Source organism: Nycticebus coucang, chromosome 8 (assembly GCF_027406575.1).
Source record: "Nycticebus coucang isolate mNycCou1 chromosome 8, mNycCou1.pri, whole genome shotgun sequence".
NCBI classification, from domain to species: Eukaryota; Metazoa; Chordata; class Mammalia; order Primates; family Lorisidae; genus Nycticebus; species Nycticebus coucang.
In genome coordinates, this window is record NC_069787.1 from 41,561,240 (window position 1) to 41,575,008 (window position 13,769).

Here is a 13,769-nt window from a genome sequence, read left to right on the forward strand (position 1 = left end):
ACGAGGGGCAACTGGGAGTGGCAGTGAGGACTGACGACTCAGGCCAGTGCTCTCTGTACCGTGCTGGCCTGTCGGGAGTGATGCTTCTTGCCATTCCCTTCTTTTCCTTATCCACACAGGAAGGCATCCTTCTACCATGTGGGGTCCACAGCAGAGGGCAGGATTTAAGAGCATTTCTGTTCACGTAGGCTCTACCAAAAAGCAGGAGGCATTGCATTTTACGTTGGGTCTGTTTTTCTTCCCTGGCTAATGCTCCTGTGCCTTTGGTGGTCTAGTCTTGCCATCAGGGAAGAGGTTGTGCTACCTGACAACCTCTAGGGTCTTTTCTAGCACTTGAGTTCTGTAAGCCTGTGAATGCTGTTGTAGTCCTCCATTATTCTCCATATTCATTACTATACAGCCTGGTCTTTGGCTGACAGAGCCTCTTCACTGACGAGAATCTCCAGATTCTGACCTCTGGGTCCTGGTCCCACTATAGTCTATAGCCAGTTACCTGAATTATTGGAGTTGCTGTACTTTGCTGAATGTTCTTCACTATTTTCAATAGCAGATCGTTTTGACTTCTTTAAGAATAAAACAAGGGAAGGGGGAAGAAAAGAATAAATACACCGAAGCTGGGAATGAGAATAAAAATATTTTCCAGGCACGCAGTTATACTAGCTATAGACAAGGTCATATTTGGCCTTATAACTTAATATACCGAAGCAGCCACAAGCCAAAACTAAAGGGTGAAATAAAACCAAGAATGCTGACTTTACTATCTCAAGCCAATCATTTCCTCTAATTATATTCTGCCATAATGAGCCCAGCAAGCCAGGAAACTACATGGTCCATTTCTCTGCTGATGATTACATGTTTCTTCTTTAAAAGCCAAAACCAGTCATCTGGAAATAGTTTTAGCTTTCAAGGAGATATAGAACAAAATATGTAAATGTGCACCATTAACCTAGAACTTTCTCCGTATGTAGTCAAGAATTCATAGAGGCCAGGTACAGACTCATGCCTGTAATCCTAGAGTTTGAGAGGCAGAAGCAGGTGGATTGCTTGAGCTCAGATGTTCAAGACCAGTCTGAGCAAGAGTGAGCCCCTGTCTCTACTAACAATAGAAAAATTAGCCAGGCATTGTAGCAGGCACCTACAGTTCTAGCTACTTGGAAGGCTAAGGCAAGAGGATAGCTTGAGCCCAAGAGTTTGAGGTTGCTGTGAGCTATAAGGATGCCACAGCACTCTACCCACAGCAAAACAATAAGACTATTTCCAAAAAAAAGGAATTCATGCAGATGCCAGGCTTACCTTTCTTTTTCGTTTTTTTTTGTTTTTTTTGAGACAGAGTCTCAAGCTGTTGCCCTGGGTGGAGTGCTACGATGTCACAGCTCACAGCAACCTTAAACTCTTGGGCTTACGCAATTCTCTTGCCTCAGCCTCCCAAGTAGCTGGGACTACAGGTGCCTACCACAACGCCCGGCTATTTTTCGGTTGTAGTTGCCATTGTTGTTTGGCGGGCCTGGGCTGGATTCGAACCTGCCAGCTCTGGCATATGAGCTTGAGCTACAGGCACTAAGCCAGGCTTACCTTTCGAGCTAAAATTTTTCTTTTTTTTCTTTCTTCCTCGGATCCATGGTGTGACTGAGCTCTTGTCAGTCTTCGATGCTGGTGAATCTTTAAGAGATCACAATTTGCCACAAATATAAGCATATCCTATAGAAGGCAGTTGCCTAATGAAAATCTTCTCCAACATGTTTTGCCAGACCAAATTTCATTTTGCATTAAAAATATTTGTCCATGTTCAGCCTACCTCCTGGTAAGAATGTGGATGTCTAGGTGATAAGTATGCCAGAGGATGAAGACCTTCTCACTCTTCCAATTTCCTTCCTGCCTTTCTCTCTTTTACAGAAGAGGAATGTGGTCCCCAGCACAATTAGAGAAAGCACAGACCATGAATGCTCCCAACCACCATCACCCACACACCCTGATCACAAAGCATGGCCATCCTTCATGGGCAAATTCATTTCCCCCATCGACTGAGCTCCTGGAGGGCAGGACTGTAAAATATTCAGCTTTGCAAAGCAGTATCTAGCCTAGAGCCTGGTTGAGCACAAAATGTTTGTGCAGTGAACAATTTGTTAAAAGTCAACAACTTTAAACACCATGGTAGAGGATGGAGACACCACAAGATTAATGGAGAATGAGGAACTATTATCGACTTACCTGTTTCTGTTCTTCAATTAGTCTCTTTTCTATACATTCTTTGGCAATTCTCAATGCCTCTTTTAACTTTGTAGGGATCTGAAAGAAGATAAAGCACATAATCCATTGACTAAAGTAGCTGAAGAGTCTCCCAAGTCTTGGAATCAATGAAGGAGTAGTTGGTTATGAAGAAGGTCATCTGGAACAAAGTCAGTAAAATTGTCCACTCAACTCCTATCCCTGTCACTTTTGGTATCCACAACATATTTACTTCTCTAGCAATGATTAGCAGTGAACATATAAAACTAAAACACAAATAAACATGATATGTGTTTCAAGTAATTCAAGTAATTCTCAAGAACTCTGAATTGTCAAAACCATCGTGAAAAAGAAAAACAAAGTTGAAAGCTTCACATTTCAAAACCTGTTGCATAGCTACAGCAATTAAAATAGCGTGGTACTGACACAAGGACAAATACAGAGACCAAAAGAACAGAATAGAACAGAGACCGCAGGAAGAAACCCTGGGGTATATTGTCAGATGATCTTTGACAAGGGTACCAAGAAGACAAAATGGGGAAAGGACAGTATATTTAATAAATGGTGCTGGGAATACTGGACCCTTACCTTATACCATACACAAAAATTAACTCAAAATGAATTCAAGTTCCAAACATAAGACCTAAAACTACAAAACTTCTAAAAGAAAAACACAGGGCTCAGTGCCTGTGGCTCAAGCAGCTAAGGCACCAGCCACATAAACCCGAGCTGGTGGGGTCGAATCCAGCCCAGGCCCGCCAAACGACGGCTGCAACCAAAATAGCTGGGCGTTGTGGGGGGTGCCTGTAGTCCCAGCTACTTAGGAGGCGGGGGCAGGAGAATCACTTGAGCCCAGGAGTTGGAGATTTTGGAACCCCTACTCTACCCAGGGCTACAGCTTGAGGCTCTGTCTCAAAAAATAAAAATAAATAAATAAATAAAAAACCACAGGGGAAAAGCTCCATTGGATTTGGCAATGATTTCTTAGATATGACACCAAAAGCACAGACTATAAAGGAAAAATAATTTAATTAAACTTCATCAAAATTTAAAACATCTACATAACAATGGACACTATAAACAGAATAAAAAGGTAACCAAGAAACAGGACAAAATATTTGCAAATCATACATCTTAAGGGGTTATCCAGATATAGAAAAGAACTCCTGTACTCAACAAGAAAAAAATATAAGTTACTCAATTAGAAAATGGGCAAAAGACCTGAATAGATACTTCTTCGAAGAAAATATACAAATGGCTAACGAGCATTGACGAAAAGCTGGTCAATGTCTCCAATGCAAATCAAACTACACACACCCATTACCTCACACTCATTAGGAAGGCCACTATCAAAATAAAATAATAAGCACTGGTGGATGTGGAGAAATTGGAACCCTTGTGCGCTGCTGTTGGAAATGTAAAATGGTACAGCTGCTATGGAAAATAGAATGATGTCCCTCAAAAAACTAAAAATAGAATTACCATATGATCCAGCAATTCTACTACTGGACATATATCCAAAGGAGTTGGAAGCAGGATCGCAAAGAGACATTTACACACTGGTCTTCATTATAGCATTATTCACCATGCCAGAAGGTGGAATCAACAGACGCATGAGTAAAGAAAATGTGGCACATACATACAATGGAGTATTATTCAGCCTTAAAAAAGAAGGAAATCCTGTCACCTGCTACAATACGGATGAACGTTGAGAACATTATGCTGAATGAAATAAATGAGTCACAGAAGGTCAAATATTGGATAATTCCACTTATATAAGATCTCTAGAATAGTTAAAATCATGGAAACAGAAAGGAGAATGGCAGTTACCAGGAGCTGGGGAGAAAAGGAAGTAGGGAGTCGTGCTATGGGTATAGAATTTCAGTTTGTAAATTCTGGAAATCTGTTACATAACAATGTGAAGACAGTTAAAACCACTGACCTGTACTCTTAAAAATGATTAAGAGGGTTATTTTTACCATAATTAAAATAAAAATATAGGGTGCACCTGTGGCTCAAAGGTGTAGGGTGCCAGCCCCATATGCCAGAGGTGGCGGGTTCAAAACCCAGCCCTGGCCAGAAACTGGAAAAAAAAAAAAATATATATATATATATATATGTGTGTGTGTGTGTGTATATATATGTGGCTTATTAGAACACACACACACACATGCTAATAATCATAATATTTTATAATTTCAGAGGGATTTTCTCTGTGAAAGATTTTTGTTCCGAATTTCACAAGATTAAGATTTTTTTTGTTGTTGGAAAACATTCCTAACAACTGCCCAGTTTGCTTCTGAGTCTATTATTTCTTAATTTATCAGCTTTTCAAACCTTGAGAAGTCTGGGCCTGGAAAATAGACACCCAGATCATATTGAACTTTTTGTCTTTATTGTTCTTTAAAAATTATAAATTAAAAAAAAAAAAAAAACTTTGAGTAGGTAATACAGTCACACGATTCAAAATTCCAAAGGTATAAAAGGGATACACACACATTCAGTGAAAAGTCGCCCACCTAGTTCTCTTCCATGGAGCCAATTCAGCATGGAGGCTGAATACATTTCCCAAGAAGTTTCAGTGAGGAAGAGATCAATTTAAATATTTTTTCTTTCTTACTTCAGATCCAAAGAAGCTATTTTTGTCAGAACTCCTCTGCCTGGCAAAATAGGACAGAGGAAACCATCTCTCTCACCTGTATAATCTTCTAACCCTCCCCACCTCGGTTTCATTTATTTTCTAAATTTATGTTCATCATAATAGTATTACATGTTCTTTTGGAACATAGAGAAAAGAGAGAGAATTACCCTGCAATCTCCCATCTGAATCACACGAATAGTGAGCACTGAGAACCAGGCCCTTAATGAGGCATTTACATAGACGAACTCAGTTGTCTAATGACAGCACACAGGCATTACTCACCAATTTTACATAGAAGCACTTGCAGACTCAAAGATTAAGTACTTGCCAGTAGGTAAGTGGCTCTTAACTGGAGTAATTTTGTACATCGCCCTCCAGGGGACATTTACCAATGTCTGGAGACATTTTTGTCACAGTGGGGAAAAGGAAGGCAGGGAGTATCACTGGGATCTAGGGGGCAGAGGCTGGGATATGCTTCACATCCCACAGTACACAGGCCAGCCCCTACAGCAAAGAATTATCCAAAATGTCAAATGCTGTGATTAAGAAGCCATGGATAATGGCTTACTATTATAATAGCAATGTAAGGCATTAATAGGCATTTTGGGTTTCAAAACCTATTCTCTTTCTTTCTTTTCTTTTCTTTTTTTTGAGACAGTCTCACTTGTCACCTGGGTAGAGTGCCCTGGTGTCACTGAGGTTCACAGCAACCTCAAATTCTTGGGCTCAAGCGATCCTCTTGCCTCAGCCTTCCAAGTAGCTGGGACTATATGTGCCTGCTACAATACCCAGCTAGTTTTTCTATTTTTAGTAGAGATGGGGTCTGCCTCTTGCTCAGGCTGGTCTCAAACTACTGAGCTCAAGCAATCCATCAGCCATGACCTCCCAGAATGCTAGGATTGCAACATGAGCCACTGTGCCCCCCCAGTTTCTTTCTGTGACATACAACATCACTGCTTCCCAGGAGACTTCCTTCTCGTCTTGTTTCTAAATACAGATACATTTTTTTTTTTTTTTTTTTGTAGAGACAGAGTCTCACATACCGCCCTCAGGTAGAGTGCCGTGGCATCACACAGCTCACAGCAACCTCTAACTCTTGAGCTTACGCGATTCTCTTGCCTCAACCTCCCGAGCAGCTGGGACTACAGGCGCCTGCCACAACGCCCGGCTATTTTTTTGCTGCAATTTGGCCGGGGCTGGGCTTGAACCCGCCACCCTCGGCATATGGGGCCGGCACTCTACTCACTGAGCCACAGGCGATACATTGTTTTAAATGCTCTTCTTTTTTTTTTTTTTTAACCTTAGCCCAGATCGTAATCATTTTCTATGTTACTACAGTGTCTTTATAAATTTCACTTTTATTAGATAAAAATATCTTATCAAATAGGTAATATAAATTATTAAATTTAGGACCTTTAGACTATTCCAAATTTTCCCCATCAGATACTTTCTTTTTTAGACTTAAAAAAATAGCCTAAAAGCTAATTTTCAAAGTCAATTTAGTTATGTCACAAACCAAAAAATAATATAATTTGCTTTACCTTAAACTGTGGTTTTTCAGAAGTGGTTAGTAAAACATCACTGAATAATCTGTAAAAAAAAGAAAGAAAAAACCTTTTTTGAACCTGATGCACTCTCAGAATAGGATTCAAGCAGATTTAGCCCATGAGGTCCCCTCTCCTGCTCCACATCCCCAGCTTCTGCACCCAGGCCACAATTCCACGATAGTCACCACACCCAAAGGAATGTGTACACCTCCCTGTGTGAGTCCCCCCCACTGTGTCATCAAAGGTGTAAGCCAGCTGTGTACTAGAGGTGATCTTCCTATAGTAGAGAAACAACATTGTAAGAAGATAATTTTTGCAAATACTAATTTGCAAAAATATTGTAAATACTATATGTAGTAGATATTTCTAAATAGAATAATTGGTTTTCCTCTTTTTTTTTTCTTGCCTCAGAAGAAGATAAAATTTATTCTACAGCTCAAAAATGTTCAAGTAGAAAGGAATTATCCTGATTGGAATCTAATAGGAAAATATTCATTAGATTAGAAAAAATTCATTTTAAAAGACAGCAGGTTGGGCGGCGCCTGTGGCTCAGTGAGTAGGGCGTCGGCCCTATATACCAAGGGTGGCGGGTTCAAACCCAGCACCGGCCAAACTGCAACAACAAAAAAATAGACGGGCACTGTGGTAGGCACCCATAGTCCCAGCTATTCAGGAGGCTGAGGCAAGAGAATCACCTAAACCCAGGAGTTGGAGGATGCTGTGAGCTGCAATGCCATGGCACTCTACCAAGGGTGATAAAGTGAGACTCTGTCTCTAAAAAAAAGACAGCAGGTTTTGGAGTATATCAATTCTCTCTTCATAAGTATGTCATTAAAAATAATAGTGGCCAGGCACAGTGGCTCATGCCTGTAATCCTACCACTTGGGGAGGCTGAGGCCGGATTGCTTGAGCTCAGGAGTTTGAGACCAGCCTGAGCAAGAGTGAGACCCCATCTCTACTAAAAATAGAAAAAGTAGCAAGATATAGTGCCACATACCAATAGTCTCAGCTACTCAGGAGGCTGAGGCAAGAGGATTGCTCAAACCCAAGAGTTTGCTGTGAGCTATGACTTCACAGCACTCTACCCAGGGCAACAGAGTGAAGCTCTGTCTCAAAATAAATAAATAACTAAATAACATAAATAAATAAATTATAAATAGATAAATAAATAGTCTTGCTATGTTGGCTTGACTAGCCCTAAACTCAAGAGATTCTCTTGCTTCAGCCTCTGGAGTAGGTGGGACAACGGGTACATGTCACTACCTGGCTGAATATTCTGCTTTTTGAAAGACAGGAAATGCATCACAAGTAGAAATTATAGGGTCAACTTTTCCCCACAGTACTTCCCAGAGTCTTGTCTGTCCCTTGGCCACATGCCCATTTACTTCCAGATGATCCCTTTTTTTTTTTTTTTGAGACAGAGTCTCACTATGTCACCCTTGGTAGAGTGCCGTGGCATCACAGCGCACAGCAACCTCAAACTCTTAGGCTTAAGCAAGTCTCTTGCCTTGGCCTCCCAAGTAGCTGGGACTTTCAGGTGCCCACCACAACACCCAGCTATTTTTTTGTTGTAGTTGGCTCAGGCTGGATTCGAACCTGCCAGCTCCAGTGTATGTGGCTGATGCCCTAGCCACTGAGCTACAGGTGCCAAGCCTCCAGATGACACATTTTAACAGAACACAGTTCACACCTTTCCAAGTACTCTTTTCAAGGCAGAAGCCCATAGGGTAGAAAGACTTAGGTAAATAAAAATATTTAGATTCTTTTTGTTTACATAAGGTCTCACTCTGTTGCAGGAGCTCGAGTACAGTAGCTCCATCCATCACAGCTCACAGCAACCTCAAACTCCTAGGCTCAAGTGATCTTCCTGCCTCAGCCTCCTGAGTAGCTAGGACTACAGGTGTGTGCCACCATGCCTAGTTAATTCTTAAAAACTTTTTTTGTAGAGACAGGGTCTTGCTATATTGCTCAGGCTGGTCTTGAACTTCTGACCTCAAATGATCCTCCCACCTTAGCCTCCCAAAACGCTAGGACTAAAGGTATGAGTCATCATGCCTGGCCTTGGATTCACCTTACGACTAGAAGACTGTGAGAAAAATGTGAGAGCTTTGGAGTGGGAAGTGCAAATACAAACTCAAGTAAATCAACCTGCATATAGGCTGTTCTCTAACTACAATAGAATTTTGTTCTTAAAAGTCTGTGAGAAGGCTTGGTGCCCATAGCTCAGTGGTTAGGGTGCTGGCCATACACCGAGGTAGGCAGGTTCGAACCCAGCCCAGGCCTGCTAAACAACGACAACTGCAATAAAAAAATAGCCAGGCGTTGTGGTGGGTGCCTATACTACTTGGGAGGCTGAGGCAAGAGAATCACTTAAGCCCAAGAGTTTGAGGGTGCTGTGAGCTGTGACACTACAGTACTCTACCGAGGGAGACTCTGTCTCAAAAAAAAAAAAAAAAAAAATGTCTGTGAGAAAACTATTTTGTTTTCCAAACTGGATCTATTTTTTCATGTTCACATTGTCATGAATGTTGATGGATTAGAGCCTGATGCTCCAATGTTGCTATACATCAGAATGTCACATCCACAGGGTGGGAGCTTGGTTTCTTCTGTTCCTCATAGCCTGCCAAGGGCCTAGAACACCTGGTCTCTAGTAGACCCTCCCTAAATACTTGTGGAAAGAACAGGAATCTGAGGTTATCTCTACCTCCTCTGAACTCTTGCTGCAAGTACTTTGAGCTGTCCTCTGCCTGTTTCCCCATATTATTGTTTCACAGTGTATCTGTTACACAAAGACAAACAAAGCCAGGGAATACTGCACAGTACATGATACTCAAAAAATACTGCCTGAAAAAATATTAAACATAACTAACACTTCATAAGCCCTGATTAAGTACCTGGCACTTACTAGGAATCACCTCATTAAGTCCTCCCACCATTTACTAAAGAGGGGACTATTATTATCATCATCCCCATTTTACATTTGGGGAAATGGGAAACTCCACTTTCAGATGTTGGACACCTTGCCTGAGGTCACCCACTTAGAAGTGGGATCCACCTCCAGGTCTGTATGACCCCAGCTGCATCCTTCTTAACCATTCTGCCGCCTCTCCATGAAGGAATAGACAAGGTACCTAAAGGGAAACCCCCAATGCACTATTTCAACTGTCTTGGTGGATTATTCATAACCCTGTCCAAAAGAAAATGTCTTCTGAGTGCTAATCCCCTAGCACAGTGCAGGTACGTGCTAGATGTTTCGTAAAGAGTACTCAGTAAGTAAAATAACAAATAAAAGCGTGGGGCCCCAGAAACACACTGCCTTTTTCCTAGAGAGCAGACCCTCTAAGACCCTGTGACTATTCACAGAGAGGGGTCAACTGGTTTGCTGATTCAGGGTCAGAGAAGAGAGACACTGACAAGGGCCCTCCTTTGGTGCTTCCTGAGCTGGGGGCTGCCACATGGATACACACACAATGCTAAGAATGAATGAGAAGAGACACATGTGGAAATGAAACTGATCTTAAAGGAGAGCCATCAGACTACGAGAGCACAGAGATCACAAAAGAAAGGGTCATGACACCATGCTGTGAGTGCCCATCAGCAAGCAGGTCACTTCAGTTCTGCAGGGACCACAACTGAGTCTTTACTATAACACCAGGTGCTTAGTCACATGGTCCAGTGTTCAACACAGTTATCAAGATTACAACCAACGCATATGATTGACTTACGGCATCTGTAAGAGCCGGGAGACGGTAGGCATGCCATTTTTACAGGCTTCACAAGACAGCGTAGACTCCAACACGGCCACTTGAAATGAACAGATACACATTTTAGTTCCACAGAACACACTGGCAAATCCACTTGCTGATGAAAAGTTTGACACTGCTTTGCAATAACTGTCTGCAGGCTAATCAGGACAGTGTCAAAACTCTTCACACACAGACAGATGGCATACATGGGGGGGGAATGTTGGCGACACTGGTGTTACTGATGACTCAAAAGAAAGGGTTTAGAAACCACATGCTGACAGAAAGCTAAATATATTTCAAAGGTAATTGGAGGAAGGAGTCAAGATCACTCAGAAAAGTGTTTGTTCTCTTAAAAGAGAAGTAAACACTACACAGAAGTAAAATTCTGAACTTGAGAGACATTTGGCTGTTTGCCTGCTTTTAATCAAAACCAGCACACAAAATGTGAATTGTTAATAGCCATCATCTGACTCTTTGGGTACTATAAACAAGCAGCCGGATTTTTCTAGCCACAGGTCACTGCTCAGTTTCAGCTGTTCAAATTCAACACAAAATAGTCCCAGAGCTTGTTCTCTTGAACTTTCTCGTTTGACACAGTAACACTTGGTGGAGGGTTGACTGGCGTGCTTCAGAGGCACAGTGGTCCAAGGCCTGCCCTCCCCACAATCCCCTGCTCTAGCCATGAGTTCTGAGTTGGCTGTGGAGGGGATGAAAGGGTCCCTGGGCCAGTCTGTACAAGTTCTTATGTCCCTACTTCCTAAAAGTGTCTCTTACCTCTCCTCCAGCTCCGTGTCCACCTCAGGTAATGCTAAAAGAGCTCCTGGATCCTATCCGTCTGGGTGCCTGCCCTAGGTCTGGGTCCACTATACCCTTATCTACTAGGCTTCTGGCCTATGTCTCTCTTGTTCCTTGCAAATCCCAGTCCAGCCTTGGTCTGACTCCTGACACCTGCCAGAGTTCTCAAGATTGGCTTCAAGTCACTTGACTGGAGTCTGCTTACGCATTAGGCTCATGCTGGCCATACTTCTCTTTACCTCTTCCTGCTAATGCATTTTATGAAAAGTTCTGGAAAGATTTCAAATATCCTGAAAATGGACAAACCATTTCAATTTTTACCAAAATATATTTAAGTAAATTACTCAAATTTGGTCTACTTTTACATTGAATATGAATTTCTGGCTGTGGAGGACAGCAACTTCCTCTGGGTCTTTCCTGGACTCTGGAAAAGGTGAGTACCTCTGCAAACCACTGGGGCCCAGAAGACCCCTCCCTATCTCATACTGACCCACAGTCATGGACGGGGCAGGAGGGAAGGAGTCTACAGGCACGGAGTCTGGTGGTCGTCCGTAAGTCATTTCATATAGTAAGTGGCCAAAGCAGTGGACGTCTACACTTTCCAATGTCTGTGGAAGAAAGAGAGCAGCGGCACATTCATCCTTCAGTTTGGCTTTGTCGATCCCAGTGCTCCTGACCCAGACCTCCTCTGAGCAATAAGGCCTGGGGCAGCCCCACTCCTAACTGGTAGTGAAAAAATCTGAAAGCCTTTTGTAAAAGCTCACAAGGTACTGCTCTAACCAGAGGTCTTGGTCTTAGCCTCCAAGGTTTTCCAGTTAATGCTTCTAGTCCCCTCCTTACTCTACCCATCATTTCAAACAGCCTCTCAGGGCTCCAGCAATGCTGCTCTGTGTGACACACAGGACCAAGGAGCAATGCTGACCCCAGCTGGACCTTTCACAGCTTAGTGCATATTTCTTACATGGGCAGATCATGGGTCTTGCCATGGGGATAATTTACACCTAAAAATAAATCTGCTGCTTCATTATTTTAGCAACTTACATTGATTTTCCTGAATTGTGAAAAATAAGACCGGTAGAAGGATGGAAGTCCCAGTAAGGAATTTTCAAGGTCTAGCAACCGGCAAGTGTCCCCATCTAGCATCACATTGGAGGCATGAAGATGTCCATAAGGGAAGCCCTTGTCATGAAGAAACTTTAGTACCTATTAAAAAATATGTAAAGGTTATTCAGATACAAATCAGGTTAAACTTAGTTTTTCAAGTCAATATATTTTGAAACAAAATCAAACAAATCAGTGGGGAGATTGCTGAAGAAAAATTCCACCTGCACCCAATTCTTTGGAAAAGGAAGTAAAACTGAATGCTTTCCATCTGTAGGCAGTAACACCACACCAAATTCTCTCTTTTCCAAAGAACAGAGAAGCAGCCTGTGTCTGCTTAGACTGAGTAACTTTAATGCCAAAAGGCTCTACTTTAAGCACTTTCTGATCCCAACAGGCCAGCTCTCTTCAGGACAAAGTCTTGATCCTCTTAAACAAATGAACAAAACTATCATATCAGCGCTTCCGCAAGTTATTCAGGAAAAAGGGTTGAGTTAAAAATATCTCTAGTTCAATTTCTCCTCAGAATATATTTTCCTGTTTATTAATAGAAACACACCACAAGCTCCCACAAAAAGGAGCAAAGTTTTCAGCTGCCATTTAAGTAAACAGTGGCTCACTCAGTTATAGAGATGAGGCCTTTGTACAGCCCTACAAAGACCTGGTAACTAGAGGAGTGCTAGCCCAGGGAGATCCACTGAGGACTGGAAGAAAATACTATACCTTCTCTTTTCAGTTGCTGCTTTTTTAAAAATCGAATTCTTTTTTAACTTAAAATGTACAAAATAATCTTAGTGGCTGTATATGCATAAAATTTACAGTGAAATATACATAGTATGGGGGTGGTTATGCTTAAATTGGTTATTACTGATAAAGCCACACAATCCCAGAAGCTTGGAGAATACTGACAGAAGGTGATATGGGAAAGGCTTTTCACTGCTGGTTACTATTCTGTAATGGAGCCACTGGGGTATGTATATGACATAACAAAATAAAAAATCTTGGCATAGAGATAAAGATCAACCAAAGATAAAATAAAAGTTGATATCCACACTGTAAAGGTGTTAAACTCAGATACCAAATTCCAATAGTTCAAGCGTTTGGAAGTTTGGAAGTTTAAATTACTGTTACCTTAATCTCAAGCATTTGCTTGTTGAGGTACAATATGACAACACCATCAGTTTATAAGTAATCAGACAACTTAAGTGATTTTGGATACTGCCTGAGAACTTTTCCAAAAACCTAATGTGATTTTCGATGAAATTCCAATGTAACTTAGACGAAAGTACTTCTTACCTCTAATATTTGTCGGCCATATGTTTTTATTTGCTGGAGTTCAAGGCCCTGAATCTTCTTAGGGTTACAGTACTTCTTTAAAAATGGGTCTTTTGGTTTTGCCTTTGGAAAAGAAGAGGCAAGAATTTTATAAAGGCTGGAGTGCCAGAGACAGCCACCCTGCAGAATATGGATTTTTAAAATACAACAGTTTATGTAGTTGAGAGAAAGAGGCTGACCTGGGTTCCATCCCTTCTCTAGCCCAAAGAAGATGTGCCTATTCTTGGTCTTAACAGACCCCAAAGTCTTGCATAGTGCTAGAATTCTTCAGTATTGCTTTCTTCAGGGCAAGATGCAAACTTTAAAATTGACCTAAAGATGTAATCCTAGCACTCTGGGAGGCCGAGGTGGGTGGATAGCTTGAGCTCACGGGTTTGA

At 41.7% G+C, this 13,769-nt stretch overlaps 1 protein-coding gene across 11 annotated transcripts in view; it reads right to left on the reverse strand.

Moving 5' to 3' along the window:
* Positions 1-13,769, reverse strand: part of PXK (PX domain containing serine/threonine kinase like) — a 103,114-nt gene that overhangs the window by 15,839 nt on the left and 73,506 nt on the right. For all 11 annotated transcript variants that reach the window (XM_053599961.1, XM_053599960.1, XM_053599970.1 and 8 more), the window contains exons 9-16: positions 13,353-13,454; positions 11,997-12,158; positions 11,446-11,563; positions 10,140-10,218; positions 6,409-6,457; positions 2,209-2,286; positions 1,573-1,659; positions 494-563 (exon numbers count right to left, since the gene is read on the reverse strand). In XM_053599961.1, coding sequence (XP_053455936.1) covers positions 494-563; positions 1,573-1,659; positions 2,209-2,286; positions 6,409-6,457; positions 10,140-10,218; positions 11,446-11,563; positions 11,997-12,158; positions 13,353-13,454 — 745 coding nt within the window. The remainder of the gene's footprint in view (positions 1-493; positions 564-1,572; positions 1,660-2,208; positions 2,287-6,408; positions 6,458-10,139; positions 10,219-11,445; positions 11,564-11,996; positions 12,159-13,352; positions 13,455-13,769) is intronic.